This window comes from Amblyomma americanum, chromosome 4 (assembly GCF_052857255.1).
Source record: "Amblyomma americanum isolate KBUSLIRL-KWMA chromosome 4, ASM5285725v1, whole genome shotgun sequence".
Taxonomy (NCBI): domain Eukaryota; kingdom Metazoa; phylum Arthropoda; class Arachnida; order Ixodida; family Ixodidae; genus Amblyomma; species Amblyomma americanum.
Genome location: NC_135500.1, coordinates 63,459,480 through 63,482,860, shown reverse-complemented (window position 1 = coordinate 63,482,860; position 23,381 = coordinate 63,459,480). Strand labels below are relative to the sequence as shown.

General features: G+C 46.2%; 1 protein-coding gene across 2 annotated transcripts; it reads left to right on the top strand.

Moving 5' to 3' along the window:
• Positions 1-4,358: 4,358 nt before the first annotated feature.
• Naa40 (N-alpha-acetyltransferase 40) lies at positions 4,359-21,478 on the top strand. Of its 2 annotated transcripts, none has more exons than XM_077661023.1 (4): positions 4,359-4,473; positions 5,487-5,651; positions 9,732-9,958; positions 13,515-21,478. In XM_077661023.1, the coding sequence occupies exons 2-4, from the start codon at positions 5,520-5,522 to the stop codon at positions 13,798-13,800; spliced, it is 645 nt and encodes a 214-aa protein (XP_077517149.1). In that variant the 5' UTR covers positions 4,359-4,473; positions 5,487-5,519; the 3' UTR covers positions 13,801-21,478. The 2 variants fall into 2 exon arrangements, with proteins under 2 accessions (XP_077517149.1, XP_077517150.1); XM_077661024.1 differs by lacking the exon at positions 4,359-4,473 and adding an exon at positions 4,595-4,651.
• The last annotated feature ends 1,903 nt before the right edge of the window (positions 21,479-23,381 follow it).

The following is a 23,381-nucleotide window of genomic DNA, read 5'->3' as shown; positions in this document are numbered from 1 at the left end:
AAGAGGAGGGCACTGCCTCTTGAGTTATCATAAAACGTTTCCTTCCTAATCTGCCTTTTCCAGCATCGACATAGTTCTACCATATGCTTATGCTTCTTTTCCATTGAATCTATCCAATTTTACCTTCGACGTTTTTAACCTGTCGTTTAATGCTCTTTCTTTCTCCTTCCTCGTCTCTGGCAAACTTACTGGCCAACTTTCTAGTTCGTTTCCGCCACTGTGTGTCAACGCTCTTTCTGTACAGGTATTTAAATACCTTAGCTGCCCACCTGTTATCATCCAATTTCCTCAGGCGTTCTTCGTATAGTTACTCTGAGCTTCCGTGCTTCGAACGTTGCCCAGCCCATATCCCCCTGTACTGCCTCGTTTGTGGTTTTCCCGTGGGCACCTAGTGCTAATCTTCCGACAGTTCTCTGATTTACTTCTAATCGCGACTGAACTGCAGCCCTTAAGCATAGAACCGCATTCCCGAAAGTAAGCCCCGAGAACACGACTAAACTGTGTCCTAAAAATTTGAAGAGATATGCGCGGGAGGTTTTTTGTGGATAACAGGGCAACAAGGACAGCAGTACAGTGAACTAGAATACTCTAGTTCACTATAGACAGCAGTATAGCATAGAGTATAGTATAGAGCATAGAGCTAGTATAGAGGATGGATGAATGGATGGATACGGCTGAACCCTTTACATCGGGCGGTGGCTCAAGCCACCTAGCCATGTCTTGTGAAATTTTACTCCTGTCTTGCTTTTAGCCACCAATCAGATAACCTTAGCTTGGTTACTTCTAACCTCTTAAAATCCACTTTCCCTTCACTATCCCTAAACCCCAATGGCTTGGGTAAGTCAGCCCCGCTGCTTTCCACTGTAGGGTGAAGCCCTTTACAGAAAAGTATCAAGTGTTCAGCCGTTTCCTCCTCCTCTCCGCACGCAATGCACAAAGTGTCTATCTCCTGGTACCTGACTCTATACGTCTTAGTCCGCAAAACTCCAGTCCTGGCCTCAAACAATAAAGAACTTCCCCTACAATTATCATAGATATTTTCTTTGACAATTTCCTGTTTAAAGGTCCGGTATGTTTCTAGTGCCGATTTCGTCAGCATCCCTGTTTTCCACAAAGCTCTCTCTGTTCCTTTAACCTTTTTGTTAACCGATAATTGCTGATTTGCCCCCTTACTGCTGTCCAGATATTTGCTTGTCAATTTTCTAGTTCGCTTTCTCCATTTCGTGTCAACATTCTTTATATACAGGTATCTGAAAACTTTCCTAGCCCACCGCTTTTCCTCCATCCTTCTCAATCGTTCCTCAAATGCTATCTTACTGCTAGCCTCTCTGCTCTCGAAAGACGCCCATCCCATATCACCCTGTACCCCCTGATTTGGTGTATTGCCATGTGCTCCCAAAGCTAACCTCCCTACTCCCCGTTGCCTAATTTCCAGCCTTGCTTGAACATCTGGCCTCATACACAGGACCGCATTCCCGAAGGTCAGGCTAGGGACCATCACCCCTTTCCAGATCCCTCTTACCACCTCATACCTATTGTAATTCCACAGTGCCCTATTTTTCATGACAGCTGCATTCCTACTAGCTTTATTCATTACATATTTTTCATGCTCTGTCAGATACTCAACACTGTTATTTATCCACACCCCAAGATACTTGTACTCATTCACTACTTTTAGCACGAACTCCTGTATTCTATGCTCGCCGCCCTCTTCATTAAATGTCATGACTGCAGATTTTTCCTTACTATACTTGAAGCCTAATCTATCTCCCTCTGTACTGCATATGTCTAACAACTTCTGCAGGTCTTCCTTGTTGTCAGCCATTATCACTATATCGTCCGCATATATTAGTCCCGGTAATGTCTGTTTAATCAATTCCCCTTGCTTGAAAAAAGATAGGTTGAAACCTAGTCCGCTCCCCTCTAGCTTGGCCTCCAAACCTTGCAGGTACAACATGAACAACAAAGGGGACAGAGGACATCCTTGTCTAAGCCCCCGCTGTATCTCTACAGGCCCTGATACATTTTTTTCCAATTTTATGAGCACTCTGTTACCTCTATATATATCTTTTAAAAGAATAATTACTCCATTTTCCACATCCAATGTGCCCAATATGTCCCACAAATGCTCCTGAGTAACGTTGTCATAGGCTCCCCTAATATCCAGAAATGCTAGCAATAAGGGCATATGTTCCTTTTCCGCAATTTCTATACACTGTGTCAATGAAAATAGATTGTCCTCCAACCTCCTTTGTTTCCGGAACGCATTCTGTAGTTCCCCTAACACCCCCTCGTTCTCCACCCAAGCCTGCAGTCTATCTTTTATAATTTGCATCACCACCCTGTAAACCACAGATGTCACTGTTATGGGGCGATAGTTACTTACGTCTGCTTTGTCCCCCTTTCCCTTATATATCATGTTCATTCTACTTAATCGCCATTCATCGGGAACTTTCTCATCCACTATCATTTTGTTCACTACCTGTATTAATGTTTGCTTGGATTTTGGTCCTGACTTCTTTATCAACATAATCGGGATACCATCTGGTCCTGTTGATGTGCCACTAGGAACCTTCTTCTCTGCCCTTTCCCACTCTCCTTGCTCAAGTGAAGCTATTGCTGTAACCGATCTATCCTCCTTCGATAAATTATGTACCACGTGCTTTGCTGAAAATTTTTCCGTCATCCTTGTTCCTATGTGTTTTATTGCTTCATCCCCTTCTAGTCGAATACCCTCATCTGTAACAATAAACCTTTGTTCTAGCCTAGTTTTATTACTCATTGCATTTAGATGTTTCCAGAATTTTTGGGCTGCTTTTCTATCCTTTTTATTTACTTTTGACATCCATTGGGCACCCTTTCTTCTAATTTTCTCATTAATCAAATAGGATGCGTCCCTTCTACACTTTATGAAGGTATCCCATTTTAATAATAATAATAATAATTGGTTTTTTTTGGGAAAGTAAATGGCGCAGTATCTGTCTCATACATCTTTGGACACCTGAACCGCGCCGTAAGGGAAGGGATAAAGGAGGGAGTGAAAGAAGAAAGGAAGAATAGGTGCCGTAGTGGAGGGCTCCGGAATAATTTCGACCACCTGGGGATCTTTAACGTGCACTGACATCGCACAGCACACGGGCGCCTTAGCGTTTTTCCTCCATAAAAACGCAGCCGCCGCGGTCGGGTTCGAACCCGGGAACTCCGGATCAGTAGTCGAGCGCCCTAACCACTGAGCCACCGCGGCGGGGCCCCATTTTCTGTCTACTTCGGGTTTTGGTTCCCCCCTCTTCTTGGAATATCTGTGTTCCCTGGATGCTTCCTTGCGCTTTTCTATTGCCCTCTTGACCTCCTCATCCCACCAACTCTTGGGTTTGCATCTTTTCCCTTTTAGCTTTACTCGCACCTTAGCTAGCTCTAGCTCCAGTAATCGAGTTAATTTGGTATAAGTCCATTCTGTTTCACTATCCTCAAAAATTACTTTCTCGATTTGTTTGGCTGCTGCTTCCAATTGCTTTTCTGAGTAAAAATTCCCCACTGATTGTTCACCTTGCTTCAGTCGTACATTGCTTTTTCTTCTGAAGCTCAACTTGATACGCTTGTGGCCACTACCTAGACTACCACTGCGTCACTACCAGATAGATAGATAGATAGATAGATAGATAGATAGATAGATAGATAGATAGATAGATAGATAGATAGATAGATAGATAGATAGATAGATAGATAGATAGATAGATAGATAGATAGATAGATAGATAGATAGATAGATAGATAGATAGATAGATAGATAGATAGATAGATAGATAGATAGATAGATAGATAGATAGATAGATAGATAGATAGATAGATACTTGAGGCCTTGCCCTTTGTAACGGGTGGGCACCACTAGGTTGGGCACCCGGACCAAAAACAAAAAAAAACAACAAGAAGATGGAAGCGCACAAGGAGAGAAAGAAAGATAAAACGCACAAACGACGGTTCTGCGCCACCTGCCGAGCAATCGTTGAGACACCTTTCAATTCTTACACCGTGGTGGCAACTGACGACCTTGGTTCAAAGGGGACGCTTCTATCTTCCTGCGCGCGCTCCAGCACATCTAGGCATCCTAACATCCAGCATCCATCCAGGTGCAAGGCAAGCGGATGAAATCAAGCCGGTCGAGAACACGACTAAACTGTGCCATAAAATTTGAAGAGATATGCGCGGGAGGTTTTTTTGTGGAGAACAGGGCAGCAAGGACAGCAGTCACTGCCATACCAGTGCCTTTTTTATAGTATAGCATAGAGTATAGTATAGAGAGTATGAGGCACTGGCCTTACAAATGAAAGGCCCCAAATCCAAGCCAATCCAAAGGCACAGTTCGTTTTCCTGGAAAATATGTGGCGCAAAAAATGCATAGACGACAGAAGAAAGACAAACTTTCCCGCGCCTTCGTTTGTTTCGTCTGCACGTTGTTGACAGTAATTCACTAAAGTAAGTATTCGGCGAGCTTAAGTCCCGTCTTTTTTTTTTTGTTTGCCCTGGTTTTGAGAAGTACTACGTTCAAGTGCAGCTTCACCACCCATTATATGTAATTGTCGTTTCAGTGAGCGGCCACGTTAAGTTGGCTGCTTGCAAGAAACCGCCGCTGTTCGCCCGCAACTCCAGATGGGTTTCGTATTCCCTTGGCGTTTGCCAGCGTTTTTTTTTTCTCCATGACGGTCGCGAAGAGTTTCATTTTCTTTCGATAGGTCTGCTTGTTGAGGTATTAGCTAGACACAAGGGGCCAGTAATGCTCACTGACAGCGGTGGCGGTAACGGTAGTCGTGCTAAGGGGCAGCCGGTACACATTGAACACGTCAGCAATTGCTGCACCTGTGTCGTGCAGTGTAAACAAAATATAACTCCTGTCGTCGCCCCAAAAACGGTAGACATTTCAACGCAGCCTGAGAAGATACCATATGCGACGTGCCCCTTAACTACGGTGAACTTAACAGCTTTCCTCGTGTGGTGTTCCGTGTACCTGTATGTTTGGTTTGGCATTTGGCTTACGGACTGAGGGAGAATAATGACAGGGCCCTTGTTTCCATGTTAAACCCCGCCCTGTTGGGGAACCTCGCCCGGACTCCCTGCTCTGCACTGCGCACGCTGAATGTGTGTCCAACAGTATGGTCAAGTGACTGTTACTTCTTTTTTTTTTATGGGAGCTGGGAACAGGAACGAAATAACGTGTGTGCTATAGTGTGCAGTGATACGTGAGAAAGAATGGTGTTACGAAGAATGCATGTTATAAAATTAAAATACAAAGGTAAGCAGTGATAGCTGCAACGAAAAATTACAAATGATTTGTGATGGCTGTTGTGAATGTGGGAAGTGGACCTATCCAGGAAACATTCTGAGGATAGAAGAATGGCTGGAACTTTATGTGGGTGACCTATCCTTGTGGTATGTCTCATTGAGGTAGAGTAAAAACCTCTAAACTGGCCCTTGGGGCGTTTCTTGGGCAGGGTGCGCCAGTGAGGAGCCACAGCTGAGCCGCCATGGTCCGCAGCCGGAAGGCCACCAAGCAGGTCAATATTGGGCCTCTGCTCGTGCGCACGGCCAATGAATCGGCTGACCCCCTGCAGGCTGCCATCACTGAGCCAGCTATCTACTGCCGGGATGACCTGAGGGTGCGGCCGCCTTGTCTACTGCTTTCTCATTCTTGATGTCATTCCCTGCAGGACATGGCTTACTTGGCCTTTCGGTGTGTGCAAAAGAGAGAGATGTGCCTTTATGAAATGACCCAGGTCTGAACTGCAGTGTTTGCTTGGGGTTAGATCCATCACTCGATGTCAAGCATTTTTGTAACTCACAGAGTTGTACTGCTGTAACCACTGTGTTGAAGAGCTAGTGATGCATGAACAGGCAGAGTGAAGAACCAGCTTTCTTTGCTTCTTACTGCAGGTGACTGCCACTTTCAAAAGGAGAGGTGCATACAAGATGGAATGGGAAGTAATGGAATGCAAGAATTAAATACATTCAGAATATATCAACAGAAAAGAATATCGTGGAAGGACTTGTAGTATGTTCATTATCGCGCTTTGTACATTTCATGTTTGCTGGGATTCCTTTGCTGCTTTACGAACCAGAATAACAATGTGCCTGAACTGGCCTTTACTTCACACTGAGCTGGTATTTTTTTTTCTGCTGGTAGTTTTACACTGAGAATGAATAAGCAGCCCATAACCTCTTTCTGTAGTGTGTAGTGTGGCCATGCCTGGAGCCTGATGAGGCTAACTGGAGATGAGAGGAGAGAGGCCTTTTCCTGCAATGGATGCCCATTGCATGCTGGTGATGCACGTTGATGACTGCCTGCCTGTCTGGAGTGATTAACGCAGTGAGAACAAAATATAGCGCTTAGAGCATTACATGCACAGGGAGTGGAAATTTGCTGTCATGGTACCTATGTTCTGCTTGTGCCAAGTATCATTTTAGTGCTCTTAATGCTTTGGCACTTTTGCTGTAATACTTAGTACTGGCTCTGCTAGCTGTTAGGTTTCTTTTCACAATAACTGTTGAGGCGGTCACAAAGTAGCTTTGCCTCTTGAGCTGCATTATGCTACTTTGCATTATTAACTGGTGCCGTGGTAAAAAAATGTCACGTTTGTTGGATTTAAATAGTTCTTTCCCCTGATTCATACTGATGTGAAAGGTATTGAATAGGAGTGCACTGAACAAGAATGAAACTAAAGGTGTACCTATGTAAATGTGGCATTGTTGTCAGCAAGGTGGAGCCCACAGAGGGACCTCTTCTTGATAGCCTCCAATTTGCAACTTGCAGAATTCTGTAACTCAGTCAGCTTGCTGCAGATTCTCAAAATTGTGTAGAGGGAAAAAGAGTCATTTCTTCACCATGGGCAGAAGCAGGAATGTCAGGAAGTGAACATTTCACATTTGGCTTGGTTATTGATGGGCAGAAAACATGCGCTGATCTGTAGCCACATTCTGACAATACAGCTTTTCTCAATAGAAATGATCAAAAAATACTTTCATAGTTATCATACAGGCCTAATACGAGGGGATCTTAAACTCCTGGAGTCCTCGGTGTGCTTTTTGGGTGCACCGCATGCCATGTGTGCCTCAAACCCCCACCTTTGCTTCACCTACTTGACTTTGGGAAACAGTACTGTGATTGCTAATACCCGACTGTTTTGCTTTAAAGCCAGTCATAATTAATTGAATTTAGAGACGTTTATGTCCGCATGTGATCTTTGAATGTGTGCCAGGCAGGATGGAACAGAACCCTTTGGGTTTGTTAGAGGCTAAAAACATTGAGAACTCTTGCTGATACCAGGCTTTCAGTGGCATTAAATTTAATGAATATATGAAAAATGTGCTATTAGAACGATAATGTGCAAACAGTGGAAAGTTTCTTAGCGCAGCTGTGATCCTGCAGCAGAACACACATTTTCGGCCCATGATACTAGGAAAGCTAAATATGGACTGTTTGCGTTCTGGCACTCCCACAGTGGACGAAGTGCTCTTCCGGAAACTCGCATGGACAGCGGTGCCTGTTCACGATGTAGGTAATTTAGAGAAACTCCTCTGTGTTTTTCACTGAGATGTTTTCCAACTAAAAGTCTCACTCACAGATGGCACCTTTTACACAGATGAAAAGGGGGAGGTACCCTTTTAAAGAAGCATAGTCAAGAAATTTTTGTTGTATAATTTTCTTCTTTGTTAATGATGTGCAACTTATCAACATACGTGGATCACCTCATGGTGTTCCTGTTAATGATGTGCAACTTGTCAACATACGTGGATCACCTCATGGTGTTCCCCTGCAACCGCTAAATAATTTATAATTGAATTTCTTTTCTTATGATGTTTCGGTTTCAACAGCCGAGTGATGGCAGTGATGCCAATGTTGATTGTTGAGTATAGGTCACATAAGGCGTGCAAAAACTACAATACAGCCACTGCTTCTTCATTCACTGTCATTTCAGTTCTTGAGCCAGGTTGGATTTAGCGTTGCAGTGAATTAAAACGACGAAGCCGTGATTAAATTACCGTATTTACGCGCATAATTTGTGCACTTTTTACTAACAATTTAGGGCTCCAAGAAGGGGGTGCGCAAATTACATGAGGATTTCACGAGCGCGACTTAAAAAACTCCACAAAGGTCGTAACGCGCAATATAGGTATAGTGTATGTTGCTGCGTATACGTCAGCACCCGGACACCCGCACCCCACGCTGGCCGCCCCCCGAAAAAAAGTTCACTCTAAATGAAATGCCGTGCACCCCCCCCCCTCCCCCCCTAGCCGGATGGTATGAAGGTGCATGCACGAAGCTGAATAAGACACTAAAATAGCGTCATCGCTTGCGGCCCAGCCAATTGTTCGGTAGTTCCGGATTCTGTAAGTTTGCTTTCGCAGCTTCGTCTGGGAAAGCAACCGCGAATAAATAAATCAATTATCACACCACAGAATTTTTAACAGTACTGCGCGAGCGTCGACCAAACTGCTTGTCGGCGCCTTATCACGGCGTGGAGCTGAGAAGCCAGCGAGAATAGGCACGTGCGCACAAGTTTGCCGACACAACGATTGTCGTCTATGGACAAACTTGTGCGCACGCAGTTATTCTCGCTGGCTTTGCCGCTCCGCGCCGTGATAAGGCGCTGACAAGCACTTTGAAACTTGCCATATAGTTGTGATATCTCATCGCAAAACACGACCGAACAACCGAACACAAGCCGTCAGAGCCACCAAGAAAAGCGTAGCCGGCAGTCGAGTCACATGCATCAGCCAAACAAACAACGGTGTTGGCTCTTCTATCAGCTGCCATTCCTCCCCGGACACCATGTGGTGTTCCATGTATGCTAATGTGTTGTGCGTCATTCAAAGAAGAAAACATGCAACCAGAAATTTAGCGTCTCTATTCCTTTCATCTGTGTAGACTTCAAAATGCTCACCATCTGCCTTCAGGATCATATGTGAAGGTCACGCGTCGCAAGGGCACAGTTGCTTGCAATCCCCTGTAGCTTGTCCTGAAAAAAAATAAATAAATCTAGATATTGTTCTCTGTATGAGCTTCAGAGAGACTGTAACGAAGGGAAGTCACACCTTGCTTCTGTCCTCATTTGTGTGCAAACAAAGCCCAAGGATGAACCTTTTGGTTGTAAACATCTTTGCGCTGCAGCTAACTTATAGAATTCTGTAAGTTGCCAACGTCATCTTCCTTGTGCCTTTTCCAGTAAGCTTTCGAACCTCATTGCTCCACCTGGCTGTATCCACGCTGTCACTGTAATCATGTATCATCAGTTACTTTGCCTTTGCAGTAAGTGCCCTGCTCATGCCCATTTCCTCTTCTTGACCTCGCTTAGGATATCATTAATTTTGTTTTGTTCTCCGATCAACCTTGCTCCTGTCTCTTGATGTTACCCTTATCATTTTTTTTCTTTCCATAGCTCACTGCGTTGTCCTCAGTTTCATTTCAAGCCTTTTGGTTAGCCTCCAGGTTTATGCCCCATAGTGAGCACTGGCAAGATACAGCTGCTTTATACTGTCCTCTTTAGGGATACTGGTAGACAGCCATTCATGACCTGGGAGTCCCATTCATGGTTCACGTCTGCAGTTGCTGCTTGTCCTGGATTGATGATGCTTAGTGCCACTGGAAGTGTGATCTGCTTCTGCTGCACTCAGTGCACCTGTGGTGTTGCGCTAGAACAGCCATCCCCCACCCCTGTTAACGCGAAGTGTGTGCGGTGCAGGTGCGGGTGAGTTGCGTGCGTGCTGCGGCAGCCCCTCAAGACCTGCGCGAGTGGGCCTTTGACCTGGTGTCGCGCAACATGCGCACCCTGTACGAAGCCAGCCAGTGGGGCTGGAGCGAGAACGCCAAGCGCAAGGAGCTGAGCCATCGTGATGCTTGGTACCTGGTTGCACACATGGAGGATGACAACGATGGCAATGGCTTGCCCGTTGGGTTTGTCCACTTTCGGTGAGTGGCGCTGCAGCTGGAATCACATTGTGTGATGAAGATCAGTGTGATTTACAGCTGACTTCCTGCGACGTTTTGGTCATTTTGGCCATTGGACTACCGTTTGTTTCATAGGCCCTCCCTCTTATCTTGGCTCTGCTGACATGTTGTGGAGCATGGATGGGCCAACAAGGCATGTGCAGCAGGTGCAGTAATAATTGGCCCATTGTGCATCAGTGTGTTTGGTCATTCATATTCCTTTTATGCTCACCTGCCACGATGGCATACTGGCTTTGGCATTCGGCTACTGAGCCTGTGGTCACGGGTTTGAATCCTGGCCTCCAGCAGTTGCATTTTGATGCAGACGACATTCAAAAATGCCTGTGTGCGCTGTGTGGTGTCAGTGTTTAGCAAAGAACTGCAGGTGGTCGAAATTAATTGGGTGTCCTTCTCTGTGATGCTCCTCACAGCCCGCATGCAGTGACTGACGTCACTGCTATGCTTCCTACGCCAACTAACTGTGACATATTGAGCTGGGTATTCTTTCGCAACAGCAGAGACACAAAACCTGGCAGGAAGCTGGAAGGAGTGTGCACGAATTGACTTCGAAGAGAGTTCAAAGGTTCTGTTGAGTATGAGTGTGACTACGTGTGGACAGAGTACTGATGCCATTGCTTGAATGCATTGAAAACTGCTGCAAAACCTGCGTGTACCTACCTGACAGGCCTCAGAAGAGTGTTGATGTAACTCATTCATGCAGCAATCGTGTGGCAGTGACCTGATGTGATTCACCATGGTTTGGTAGGCCAAGCTCTGAAGTACTGTATTACTCGCATAAATTGCGTGCTTTTTTTCATAAAATTAAGGCTTAAAAAAAGGAGCGCGCAAATTATGCGGAGATATCGCAAACGCTTACTAAAAAGCTACAAAGGCCATAACGTGGAATGTATGCGGCATGTTGCCGCATATAAGTCGACCACGCAACTCACATCCCTCGCTGGCGAAAAAAAAAGTATCTTGCAATATAAGTCCATGCATACCACCCCACGCCCGCCCCCACCCCAGACCCATGTTATGAAGTTCCCTGTGGTGGCATGACGGCACATGCGCAGTTCAAAGCAATAAACATGGAAAGGTAACAGTCGGAGGCAAATGAAGATACAAGGCGATAAAACAGCGCCCTCGCATGCAGCCCGGCCTAGTAGCGCCAAACAGAATTGCCGATGGTTCTGTAGTTTCGGATCCTGGCACAGCGCACACTTCGAATGTTACTCAGTTTGCACTTGCAGCCATTCATACGGGAAAGCGACTGCTGGCGCGAGTGAGCCTGGTAAACGGCGCACAATTCACTTTTTCTTACCAGAAGTAATTTACCAACAAAAAAATTGCCAACTTTTGACACCACTCGCTCACCTTTCGCAGCCACACGCGGTGATGCAGCCGTCCCGATTTTCCAAAGCCTCCCTGCGCACACCCGCGTGCATGCTGGTGTGCTTGTGCAGCAGGGAGCACAAACTGTGCTAGTAGAAGAAAGGGTTTTCTTTTTTTTAAAATCCGGGTAAAACGTTGGGGATGCACAAATAATGCGAGCAAATGCAGTAGTCAGTGCCTTCTGAGTGTAATTTAGTGTATCAGCTAGCATGCTTTAGAGTTGAATCTGTTGAAAGACGGAGGGGAGATCCTGCTAGAAAAACTAGCCACCCTGTATACGCATGCCTTATGACCTCGACCGTACCAGAGGCTTGCAAGAACGCAAATATAATCTTAATTCATAAGAAAGGAGACGCCAATGACTTGAAAAATTAGACCGATTAGCTTACTGTCCATTGCCTACAAGGTATTTACTAAGGTAATCGCTAATAGAGTCAGGGCAACCTTAGACTTTAATCAACCAAATGATCAGGCAGGCTTTCGTAAAGGATATTCCACAATGGATCATATTCACACTATCAGTCAGATGATAGAGAAATGCGCAGAGTACAACCAACCCCTATATATAGCTTTCATTGATTATGAGAAAGCATTTGACTCAGTGGAAACCTCGGCAATCATACAGGCATTGCGGAATCAGGGTGTAGAGGAGCCTTATGTCAAAATACTGTAAGATATATATAGGAACTGTACAGCTACCATAGTCCTCCATAAAGTCAGCAATAAAATTTCAATAAGAAAAGGCGTCAGGTAAGGGACACGATTTCGCCGATGCTATTCACCGCCTGTTTACAGGAGGTATTCCAAGGCCTGAATTGGGAACAGCTGGGGATAAGAGTTAATGGAGAATACCTAAATAGTCTGCGATTCGCTGATGACATTGCCTTGCTAAGTCATTTAGGAGATGAACTGCAAATCATGATCAGTGAGTTAGACAGGCAGGGCAGAAGGGTGGGTCTAAAAATTAACATGCAGAAAACCAAGGTAATGTTCAACAGTCTAGCAAGGGAACAGCAGCTCACAATTGGCAGCGAGAGCCTGGAAGTTGTAAAGGAATACATCTACTTAGGGCAGGTAGTGACAGCTGATCCGGATCATGAGAGGGAAATAACTAGAAGGATAAGAATGGGGTGGAGCGCATATGGCAGGCTCTGTCAGATCATGAATAGCAGGTTACCAATATCCCCCAAGCGAAAAATGTACAACAGCTGTATCATAACGGTACTCACCTGCGGGGTAGAAACGTGGAGGCTAACGAAAAGGGTTCAGCTTAAGTTAAGGACAACGCAGTGAGCCATGGAAAGAACGATGATAGGTGTAACGTTAAGAGACCGGAAGCGGGCAGAGTGGATGAGGGAATAAACGGGGGTTAATGACATCCTAGTCGAAATCAAGAGGAAGAAATGGGCTTGGGCAGGGCATGTAATGCGAAGGCAAGATAACCGCTAGTCCTTAAAGTTAACGGAGTAGATTCCAAGAGAAGGCAAGCGTAGCATGGGGCGGCAGAAGGTTAGGAGGGCGGATGAGATTAGGAAGTTAACAGGCATAGGGTGGGCACAGTTGACAAAGGACAGGGTTGATTGGAGAGACATGGGAGAGGCCTTTGCCCTGTAGCGGGTGTAGTCAGGCTGATGATGATGATGAGTGGAAGTGTAGTGATTTGATGAGGAGCGACTGAATTGCCCACTGAAAACACTTTCAGCTGCTTTCATTGACAAAATAGGGAGGCACTTTGTAGTCTGGCTCAGCTTTTGTGTTCGTAATTCAAAGCTGCCTTGCTATAATTTTGCCACATTAATGCTCTTGAGGTGTTTCTTGAGGCTCACATGTAACTTAATGCCACGAGGCACCATTCTTGGACAGTTAGACTAGGTGTACAAGTGTGCAGCGAATTTCTGTGGTTCCCCTTGTGGAAGCACTAATCGACAACAACATGTAGGAAGGTTCGTTAGCCTTTTGCTGCTTGAATGCAACATTATGCGAGATTTTGACGACAGGGGTGACATCCTGAGCTAGAACCATGTGTATGCATCTATATTGTGCTTGAAGTGTACTACCGTCTTTGTCTTGTCTGGCAATTGCTGTTAAGCGGTTCACTTCTGACCAGCCTCACAGACTTCCCTCCCTGTTACCACCTCTGTTGCAGCTTCGACATGGATGGCGGCATGTCAGTGCTGTACTGCTACGAGCTGCAGCTGGAGTCGCACGTGCAGCGACGGGGCCTGGGCTCGCATCTCATGCGGCAGCTGGACGTGCTGGCTGCCCACTTCCGCATGTGCAAGACTGTACTCACTGTCTTCAAGAGCAACACAGGCGCGCTGGCCTTCTACCAGAAGGCACTTGGCTACCGCATTGATGAGACCAGTCCAGCAGGTGACGCAGCCGACTATGTCATCCTTAGCCGACGCACGGGAGTACCTGCGAAGCGCTGACAGTGCACGTCTTCTCATGCGTCCATTGTTTTCTTTGTTTCATATCACCTGCATCATCACCCTTTACATGGGAGACCTACCATATTTACACGATTTTAAGTTTACCTATTTTTCAAAATTCGAAAATCCGAAGTTGGGGGGGTTGACTTAAAATTGAGACCAAAGCATCGCACCATAAATTAAGGCGAGAAAAATGAGATATCAGGCATACTACAGCATGGTTGCATTTTTTCTGTGCGGCTCCGTTGCATCGGCCTTTGTACTGGCCTTGAGCAGCTTCTATGTCAACGCGCATAACCGGCATCCCCACCCCGTGCGCGGCGGCTGATAGTGGCTGTGGATAAGCAGCAGACCGGCACCAGCCCACTTCCCACACGTGGCCTCAGATTGCTGCTGTTGATAGGCGGCAGCGGCCCGATGATGCATTCGCATTCTGCTCTTAATAGGCGTTGTCCGACTTTTTTTGATTACTTTCAACCGCGCACTCTGCGCTCAAGAGAGCGCCGATAGTTGATGGAAGGGCCGCTGTTCCAATCGCAGTGGCACCCCCACTCGGAACCTCAGTGGCGCCGAGGAGTGTCGGTAGCCGACGGAAGAGCCGACGCCACTCACACATAGTTCCTCTTTGGCTCGGACGCATTTGACTACTGCTGGCCGTGTTTCACAAGTTTTTAATGTAGTGCTTCGTCAGTAGTCATTTGTGCTCATGGTTCAGTAAGCGACCCGCGCTCGTTCACAGCTACATTCAAGATGGCTGTCATTCTTTACGCTGAAGAAACGAACAAGTGTGCGCTGCCGCAAGTTCGGCGCTTGCTACGGGTGATACAGGTGTGGCAGTTGCAGCGAGGCAAAATTTTCAGCTGTTCCACGCGATGTCCTAACGTGGCTGTTGGCGAAGTGCAGGATTTCGCTGCTCGACATTGTTGGAGCGACGAGCTGTGGGACTGCAGCAGCGATCACGACGGCAGCCCTAGTGAGAACGATGGCGCAAGAGTGGGCGAGTAATCCAGTGACTAATACAATTTTGTTCTGGAATGTGCCCACGAGTGTGCCCATGCGCGGCAGCCGATAGCGGCTGGTGATAAGTGGAGGCCCCAAAATCGCATTCGCTTATTAAAGGCCAAGCGTAAACCTCCTCCAAGTTTTTTTTTTTCAGAAATGTGATGTGGGGGGTCGACTTACAGTCGTGTAAATACGGTATGGAGGAGCCATTTCTCTCCTGTCTGCAATGACATCTGTTAATGGATGCAACAAATTGTGTTTGTGAGGTTGTGCCTGTGTTTCGTCGTAGGGTACTGTCTCCTTCCAATAATCAGTAGACAGTCTGTGTCAAATTTTTGCAATGTTGACGCACTTCCCGGTTGAGTGAAGAATGATGTGTATATGCATTTCCATTTCTGTCCCTATAACGACGTGCCCCAAAAAAGTATGGTGGCAGCTCCCTTTTCTCCATAAAGCCCTTGGGTTCAGTGCTGGTCTGGCTGAACTCAGAGTTTCTTACTGTACACTAGAGAGAAAGCTGGCGGCTCTTCACTTCATCCACGGTGGATGCTTGAGGCATGCGGGAAGACAGCACAGCAGATTGACATCTAGTGGCTTGTTGACTGCGCTATGGATTGGATTTGTTTTTCAGTTTTGTTTTCACCACTAGTTTTTTCTGATGTTTTGTGTGCTTTGTAGTTGTGTAGTGCAGCTACGCACGCAGTTCATTCGAGATCCAAAGCATCCGAAGGTGCTTTACTCGAAGTGAGCTCAGCACAGTGTCTGGTGCCTGCTAGGCCTAAATTCCGTTTGCCCCCTCACTGGGAGCGTTTTGCTCTGCGGGAACCTGTGCTACCTGTGAATTGAAATTTGAGAGAAGGGAACTAAGGTTTCTTATGAACTGAGAACTTGACAGTCTGCTGCTGTCGTGACCACTCTGCACAGTTTTCGTAGGAGTGTCGGAGACACTTATCATTTAAAAGCGTGACTTATGTTAACCGTGCTCGCCGAGGATTGCGTTCGGCTAATTTTGAAGACGCAGTGGTCGTGCATTGCATTCACGAACGACTTCCACATTTCGAGATTTCGTGGGGTCTGCTACCACCCTGAGATCACAGCGCCATCTGTGGCAGCAACTAGAAAACAGCACATCTTGCATTGAGACTTGTAGAGCTATTTACAATAGCATTGTAGAAACAACCACCTGCCACGTGCAATGATGACATTACGGTCCAATATGGTGGATAGAGGTAGAACTATGTATGACGTCAGGGGACGAAATGGCGGTATAGTTTCGGTTTCTCTAATCTAAGATGGCGGCCATTAAAATTGGTTGTGCCCTCTCATTCCTCCCCCCCCCCCCCCCAATATGACATCAGGGGACAAAATGGTGGCATAGTTTCGGTTTCTCGAATCCAAGATGGCGACAGTGCCCTCCCATCTCAACAAATATCCTATAACGGCTAGGAAAACTTTCCGTTACGGGACCGCTCTATATGTATAGTGTTGTGCATTTTGATCGTGAAGACTAAAAAATTTTCCCACCTCAACCGCTGGCTCATTTGCAGGGAAACTGCACACAGAGCTTGCGTACTTTGGTAACTTGATTCGTAGCAAGTTTGATAACTGTACTTAGTTGAGCCGTGCGTGATGCGAAAACATAATTGTCTACGTAGAGATTGGCGAACCAAAACCCGCAAACGACGTTTTTTTGCTGAAGGGCAGCAGTGGCGCCATCTGTTTTCCGCAGTGGAAAGTGTCATGACAAGGCTGCCGAAGCAAGCGTTGCAAGAAGCGCAGGCCCTTTAAATATGCCGTTCCGACCGTTTCGTCTGCTTCAACTGAAGCGCTTACAACATTTTCGGCTAATTGAGCGGAAAGAAACAATATCAGAACAACTGATTTAACAGGCTTTACCTTTCAAAGAATATCGTTTGCAACGCTCGCCTCGGCGGCCTTGTCGTGACGCTTTCCATTGCCAAAAACAGATAGTGCCACTGCCGCCGTTCAGCGAAAAAACGTCATTTGCGGGTTTTGGTTCGCCGATCTCTACGTAGACACTTACGTTCTTGGATCATGCATGGCTCAGTTAAGTAAGCACCGTTGTCAAACTTGGTACGATACAAAAGTTACCATAATACGCAAGCTCTGTGTGCAGTTTCATCGCAAATGAGCCAGCGGTTGAGGCGGGGAAATTTTTTAAAGTCTTCACGATAAAAAAAGCACAATACTGTGCATTCGTTCCACTATATATACTCCGACAACAAGGGGCACCCATCCGGGGACAGTTGTGTACCGAATTTATTAGGCAAATGGGTTGTTGCATAGAAATAAAACTACAATTAAATAATAGGTAAACATTTTGTGCATGCAGTTACTTATTGAAGCATTACCATATTGCACCGCAAGCCGAATTCTGGGCCCACCTTGACCCCTCAAACAAAGCAAATTCCGTTTGGGACGTATCTTGAGGGGGTGCAACTCGACAATGGGTAGAGGTGCATCGTAATATCTCTGATAGATGGCGCTAGGCAGCGTGCGTGCACGCATAGCCAAGCATGGTGGCAGTCCACCCCTTTTCGAAGGGGACGCTCTTATGTTCCATCTGTAATGAACCGTCTCCCTTAGGAGCTCCTCTCAGGTGCGCTCGTTTTGCCGATACGTTCACTACTACAGCGTGTTTGAAGAAGGACATGGATGATCCCAAACCATCAACATCTTACGCCATGGCCAAAGATCTGGGAAATAAGTCCAAGAGATCAGACATACTTGGATACTTCCGTGAATGCCTGGTGGCCGAAACCTCCCTTTAATCTCATTTATATCAATTCTAGTAAACCAAACAGCTAACGCTCGTTACTTTAACATCTTTCAGATGGTGGCGGCCGTTTTTTTTCTCGGCAAAATGTGCAAGCGCAGTGCCAGGACATGCCGAGAGCTGGCACTTAGTGCGTGCAAACTAGTTTCTCATAGAAAAGTGAGGGCTCGGGTAGAGTTTCTGGTGGCACAAACGTAGCCTGCCGTAAAATTCCGAACAAGCACCCCCACCTATGCAAGCCCCCCCCCCCCCCCCCGTGTTATCACGCATCGCGCACGGGCAACACTGGCTGGCCCCATCCAGTCAATAATCTAATCCAATCCAATCCTGCTTTTCAAACAATTCGCATGCCCATTCATCACGTGCCATTTGTCTTGTTTTGTCATTGTCAAGTCTCCAGTGCATCCATACACAGTGGCGAAGAAACTTGAGGTCATACAGTGACATCGGGAAAACAGAAGGAACGTGCACCAAACGTCTCGAGGCTTCAAGTTCGACCAGAAACGGATACTGGAATGGGGCAAGAATTTCTAGAAACTGCTACAGCAAGACTACGGGAAAGCAAAACTTTGAAGAAAGTTGAGTAACTGCATGCGGTGTTGTGGACAATGCACTCTTAGAGTTCAAGCGGGAAAGAACAGCAGGACGCTTTAGATCCATGTGCGCTGTGCATTTTCTTTTTTCTGGCGGGAAAATATCGCCGCCATCTTGAATTTCGGCGTTATAGCCCCCTCCCCCCTACTTTTCCAGTAATTTTGACTTGTGGGGGTGGAGGGGGGGGGGAGGGTGCTTGCTCAGAATTTTGCAGTATGCATAGATATAGGATGCCTCCTGCAGTGCGGACTACACCAACAAAGCGTTTGTTTTTTCATAATGCAAAAACGGAAGCTTCTAAAGTGTAGTATTTTAAGCGCTAACAAATATTTTGAAAGAATATTTGCTCTGCAAAATGTGTCTGCTAAACGCAAAAGATTATTTTCCACGATTAACTATATTTGGCGGCATGAAGACAAAGCCTTCTCTCCATGAGCAGATTTGGTGATCGTTTACACCTATGCATTTTTCTGCTCATTTATTGCAAAGTGCAGTAAACATGCTTTATTAGAGCACATATTTATTGTGCAGCAACGCTTCCTCGCAACATATAATTTGCAAAAAGTTTGTATTTCTGCAGTTATAGTTATGTTTTAGGGCCAAGCCAAGTACACTATGCTGTCTTCCCGACATTCCCATGGTGAATGAAGTGCTTTTTAAGAAACTTCCATAGATGGTGGCACCAGCTTTCCCTCTAAGTAATATTTAAAAACTTTATGGGCTGAACTGCTTGGTGATACGTACCTTCAGCTCTCCAGCCCTCACCGAACCTTTTTCTCCATGTCAGGGGTCTACTACAGGTGCACTTCATTCCATTTGAGTGGCAACATTTCTGGCCACGGACACTGCGGTGGCAAAAAAATTTGTCTGCCTTCAAAATTGTGCACAAAACTGAGGATTTCATTGTGTGTCAATACACTGATATTATGGCAATGTGTGTCATTCTTTTCTTTTGCTACTGCACCTAGTTGTTTGAGCACCTGACTTGTATGCGAGAGGCATGGGGCCATTGGTTCTGTTGGTTTTCTATTAGCTGTAAGCTTTCCCCTGGCTTGCTGCTTGCCTTCTGTGGGATGAAATCCTTGCAAAATGGGTCAAACTCTTAAACACATTACCTGTGGCATTTTTTTGGCTGACTGCCTTCGCACCACTTTAAGGGACACTGACCACAGACCAAAACATGTCACGAGATTATGGCGCAATTGACAAAATTACGCTTCCTATTGTAAGAATTGAGCACTGCAATATCAAAGAAAGAAGGATTTATAATTTGGATTTGGTGTTGGAAATTGCATAAAAGGTTATCTTGTGGTGACTTCCCTTCGCATCGTCGACCGTATACTTTGAGCTTTTGACACTAGACGGTGCCTCAGTGTTTTGCATTTCTTGGACGGAGCAGCAACCGCGGTCCAATAAATGTTTCGCCAACGAGGAGTACATCACTGTGCCGCAACAGCTTTTTATTTGGAAATTAAAATGAACTATCGTCATCATCATCAGCATGACTATGCCCACTGCAGGGCAAAGGCTTCTCTCATGCCTCTCCAATTAACCCTGTCCTTTGCCAGCTGCGCCCACCCTATCCCTTCAAACTTCTTAGTCTCATCCGCCCACCTAAGTTTTACCTAACAAGGTAAATCATGTCAATAAGTTCATCAGTTGCAGAAGTGCGTTGTTTACCAAATTCCTTTATCATGTGGCCTTACTTACATAGGCCAGACAGGCCGTTGCATTAATATTAGACTCATAGAGCATGCCAATTCATTGCATAAAAAATAAACGAACCTAGCAAAGCATTGCAATGTGTGTAAACACGTTCCTTTCTTTGACGACACAGAATTGTTATTTTTTCATAGTAACAAGACTACCAGAGAAGTCATCGAAGCATTCCATATTATCAGGAAATCTAATAGTTGCATTAGCAAAACTTCTTTAACTTTGTCTGCGAAACAAATGACATTGCTGCACAAAGGGTAGATTGGAAAGCAGATACATCACGTGTGTATGTTGGCATTTTGGATTTTTCTCATCATCGATGTATGACCGTGCACATGTGTGCCCAGTTTTGCAAGTATAAATTGAGTTCTTACTTCAAATAAATCAGTTGTAAGTTCAGCGCCATGTTTGTCCCCTCCTCTTTCTGGTCCTGTTGTCTAGCGCTGTTTGAACTTTCTTGTTACCATGGGACACCAACTAGCCCAATCTGCCGTCCTAACTTTCTGCCGCCCCCTGCTACGCTTGCTTTCTCTTGTAATCCACTCTGTTACCCTTAAAGGGGCTGCGAAACACCGCTTGAATGGATGCCAGTTATGCTTGAGATGGATTCTTTATGTCACACAGATGCTGACTCAAAAAGAATTACGAGAATCGATGGATAGGAACGGGAGTATTCAATGAAGAAATTTCAAAATACAAGCAAACAAAATGCTGCACTCAACTCGATTTTCGCGCAGCTTCCCATTCCCATTTCACTCTCCCAATGACGACACTTAGTGTGACCAATCAAAACAGCCTATCTTAGCACATGGCGGAAGTTTGCACTCCATGGTTGCCTGTTCTCTGTCACTCGTTCATGCCAAGGCTGGCAGCGCCGTTTGCATGGTTACAACAACGATGTGAACGCCGAGCTGACCCAGCGATGCTTCACTGTCACGTCGACGGCGCAGAAGGGAACACTGATCAGTGACGTTCCCTTACTTATGGATCCGAACTCGAGCGCGAGATACTGTGACGGTGTGACAGCCTGTGCAAGATATCAGACACATTTAGTGTAGCGCCTACCGCTACTGCTTATCGCCAACCATCGCCTGTCGCTCCTAGCGTGCTGGTTGGCCACGGCGAGCAAGGAGCGCGCGCTGTTGGGAATGTGGCGCCATTGCCTGGTGATTCTCCACAAGCTGACGATACGCACTGCCTGCTAAATGTGAAACGAACGCATCCTTCCTTGGGACCGAAACGAATGCTTATAGAGTGCAATGGCTCGATCGGATCGATTCCGCAAAGCCGCTCTCAGATACATAGAGAGTAGCCATAAGTGTTTAGTGCTAGGTCGTAGGATGTTTACAGAGAAGCGCAAAGTCCTTCGATGCAAAAAGCAGCCAGTGCCTCTGGTGGCGTGTTTTTTCTTTGACTTGATTTACAGTGCTTTTATCTAGGGCAAACAAGTTGGTTTTGTTAATGTAATATAAAACACAAAAACTTGACAAAACGTATCTCTAGTTATTAACACAATTTGCTGTATATTTACTCTTTGTCCCATCATCAAGCTCGCACTAAGTGATGTCATATCCGCTGCTAAAGACCGCCACTGTATTGTGACACCGTCAGCGCCCCGAATTTGTTTTTGCGAGCTATTTTAAATATTAATAACCACAGTATACGTGGTACGACCGATGCTAATAGCATCACTATAACTCATTCTGTCTAACCAACAGGCAAAACAATGCACTGAAAATGTGTTTCGGGGCCCCTTCAAGGACCAGCGTTTGTCTTGCCTTCGGGCATCACATGCCCTGCCCAAGCCCATTTCTTCCTCTTGATTTCGACTAGGATGCCGTTAACACGCGTTTGTTCCCTCACCTGTTCTGTTCGCTTTTGGTCTCTTAATGTTACACCTGTAATGGGACCGACCGGCCAGCTATTCAAGCAGCGCAGTGAAGAGGGAGACGGAAGAGCAGCTGGGATTTCGAGTGACACCTGTGAGTGTGTCCTTCGTGTCGCTGTTCGACCAACGCCCACCAACCTGTGCTTCGGATAAACACCTTTGCACTTGGTGGAGGCGTCTCAGTTCCCATCCTGGTCTTCATCCTGGAACTTCAAAGCAGAACTCTTCTCATCTCAGCCACCATGTTACCTGGATGACATTGTCGTTTTTTCAAAAGATTTTCCTTCCCATCTGCAGTGCGTACTCACGTGCCTTACTGACGCCAGGCTCCATCTCTAAGGACGGCGTTCTTCCTGACCCTGCCAAACATCGCGCCATCACTGACTTCCCCAAACCGACCACCTTAAAAAAACTTCACAGTTTTATAGGCTGATGCTCATATTTCCATCGCTTCATTCGCAATTTCACCTGTATCATCGCCGCTTTAATGCAGCTTCTTGCCGGCAGCCTGAACCTCTTGTCTTGTCGCGATGTAAAGTTCAACACTTTACATCGCCTGCTGGTCTCCCCCCTAATCCTTTGCTGTTTTGATTCTGCCTATCTGACAGAAATTCACACTGATGTGAGCGGTGTGGACTTGGGCGCAGTTCTTGTCCAGCGAAAGTCTGGGTATCCGGAATATGTTGTAGCTTACGCCAGCCGCGCCCTCACCAAGGTGGAATCAAACTATTCTGGCACTGAAAAAGAATGTCTTGCCATCATTTGGGCGATTGCCAAGTTCCGACCTTACATTTACGGACGGCTCTTCTATGTCGTCACAGACCGTCATGCCTCTGCTGGCTTTCCTCCCTCAAAGAGCCCTCTGGCCGACTCGCCCACTGGGCTGTACGTCTCCAGGAGTTTGATATTCAGGCCATTTATCGCTCTGGCCAGAAGCACTAGACAATTTTAGCTATGCGTACGCAATGGCTTATCGTACACAAGGATTTGTGGGGACGGTAGTGTGCATGCGCAGAACGCAAGTGCAAGCCTGCGTCTTGCATACGTACGCTAGCCAGCGGACTGTGTTGCAGCGCTTGCATGGTTTACGTGGTTAACGTTGACAAGATGGCGGCGCCCTGCTCGCCCACTTCGGAATAAATACATATCGCCACTGGATTCTCCGACGCAATAGCTCACTCAAATGGTAGTGGTTCGCTTTTATTTCGCCTACTCTTGCCCACTCGTAGCGGTATAAGCGATAACTAGCCTCTGTTTTTCAGATAAATTGGCAATTTTCAAGCTCCTAGGCCGAACTAAATGCAGTGTGTTTTCCTCGTAGCAACGACACCTGGCGAAGCAGTTTTCTAGCTTTTAGTCACTTCTTACATTTTCTTCGGTTTGCATAGTTGTTCTTGGAACAAAAAACGCTCGCAATGCACTCACCCTAGTTTTCAGTTATCACGGACGAAATTTTATTCAACCGAGTTGATGTGCTTTGACGTCTTGTCACTAGATGGCACTACTGTTTAGGCGTGCGCCTGAGGGACGCTACGGCACGGCCAACTAAAACTATACTTCGGAGCGGACAGCGTAACGCACGCA

Excerpts from the sequence above, each read along its gene's own strand:
- Naa40 (XM_077661023.1), top strand. The coding sequence starts at position 5,520 with ATGGTCCGCAGCCGGAAGGCCACCAAGCAGGTCAATATTGGGCCTCTG. Across the intron at positions 5,652-9,731 it reads ACTGCCGGGATGACCTGAGG|GTGCGGGTGAGTTGCGTGCG; the intron begins GTGCGGCCGCCT and ends TGTGCGGTGCAG. Across the intron at positions 9,959-13,514 it reads GTTGGGTTTGTCCACTTTCG|CTTCGACATGGATGGCGGCA; the intron begins GTGAGTGGCGCT and ends CCTCTGTTGCAG.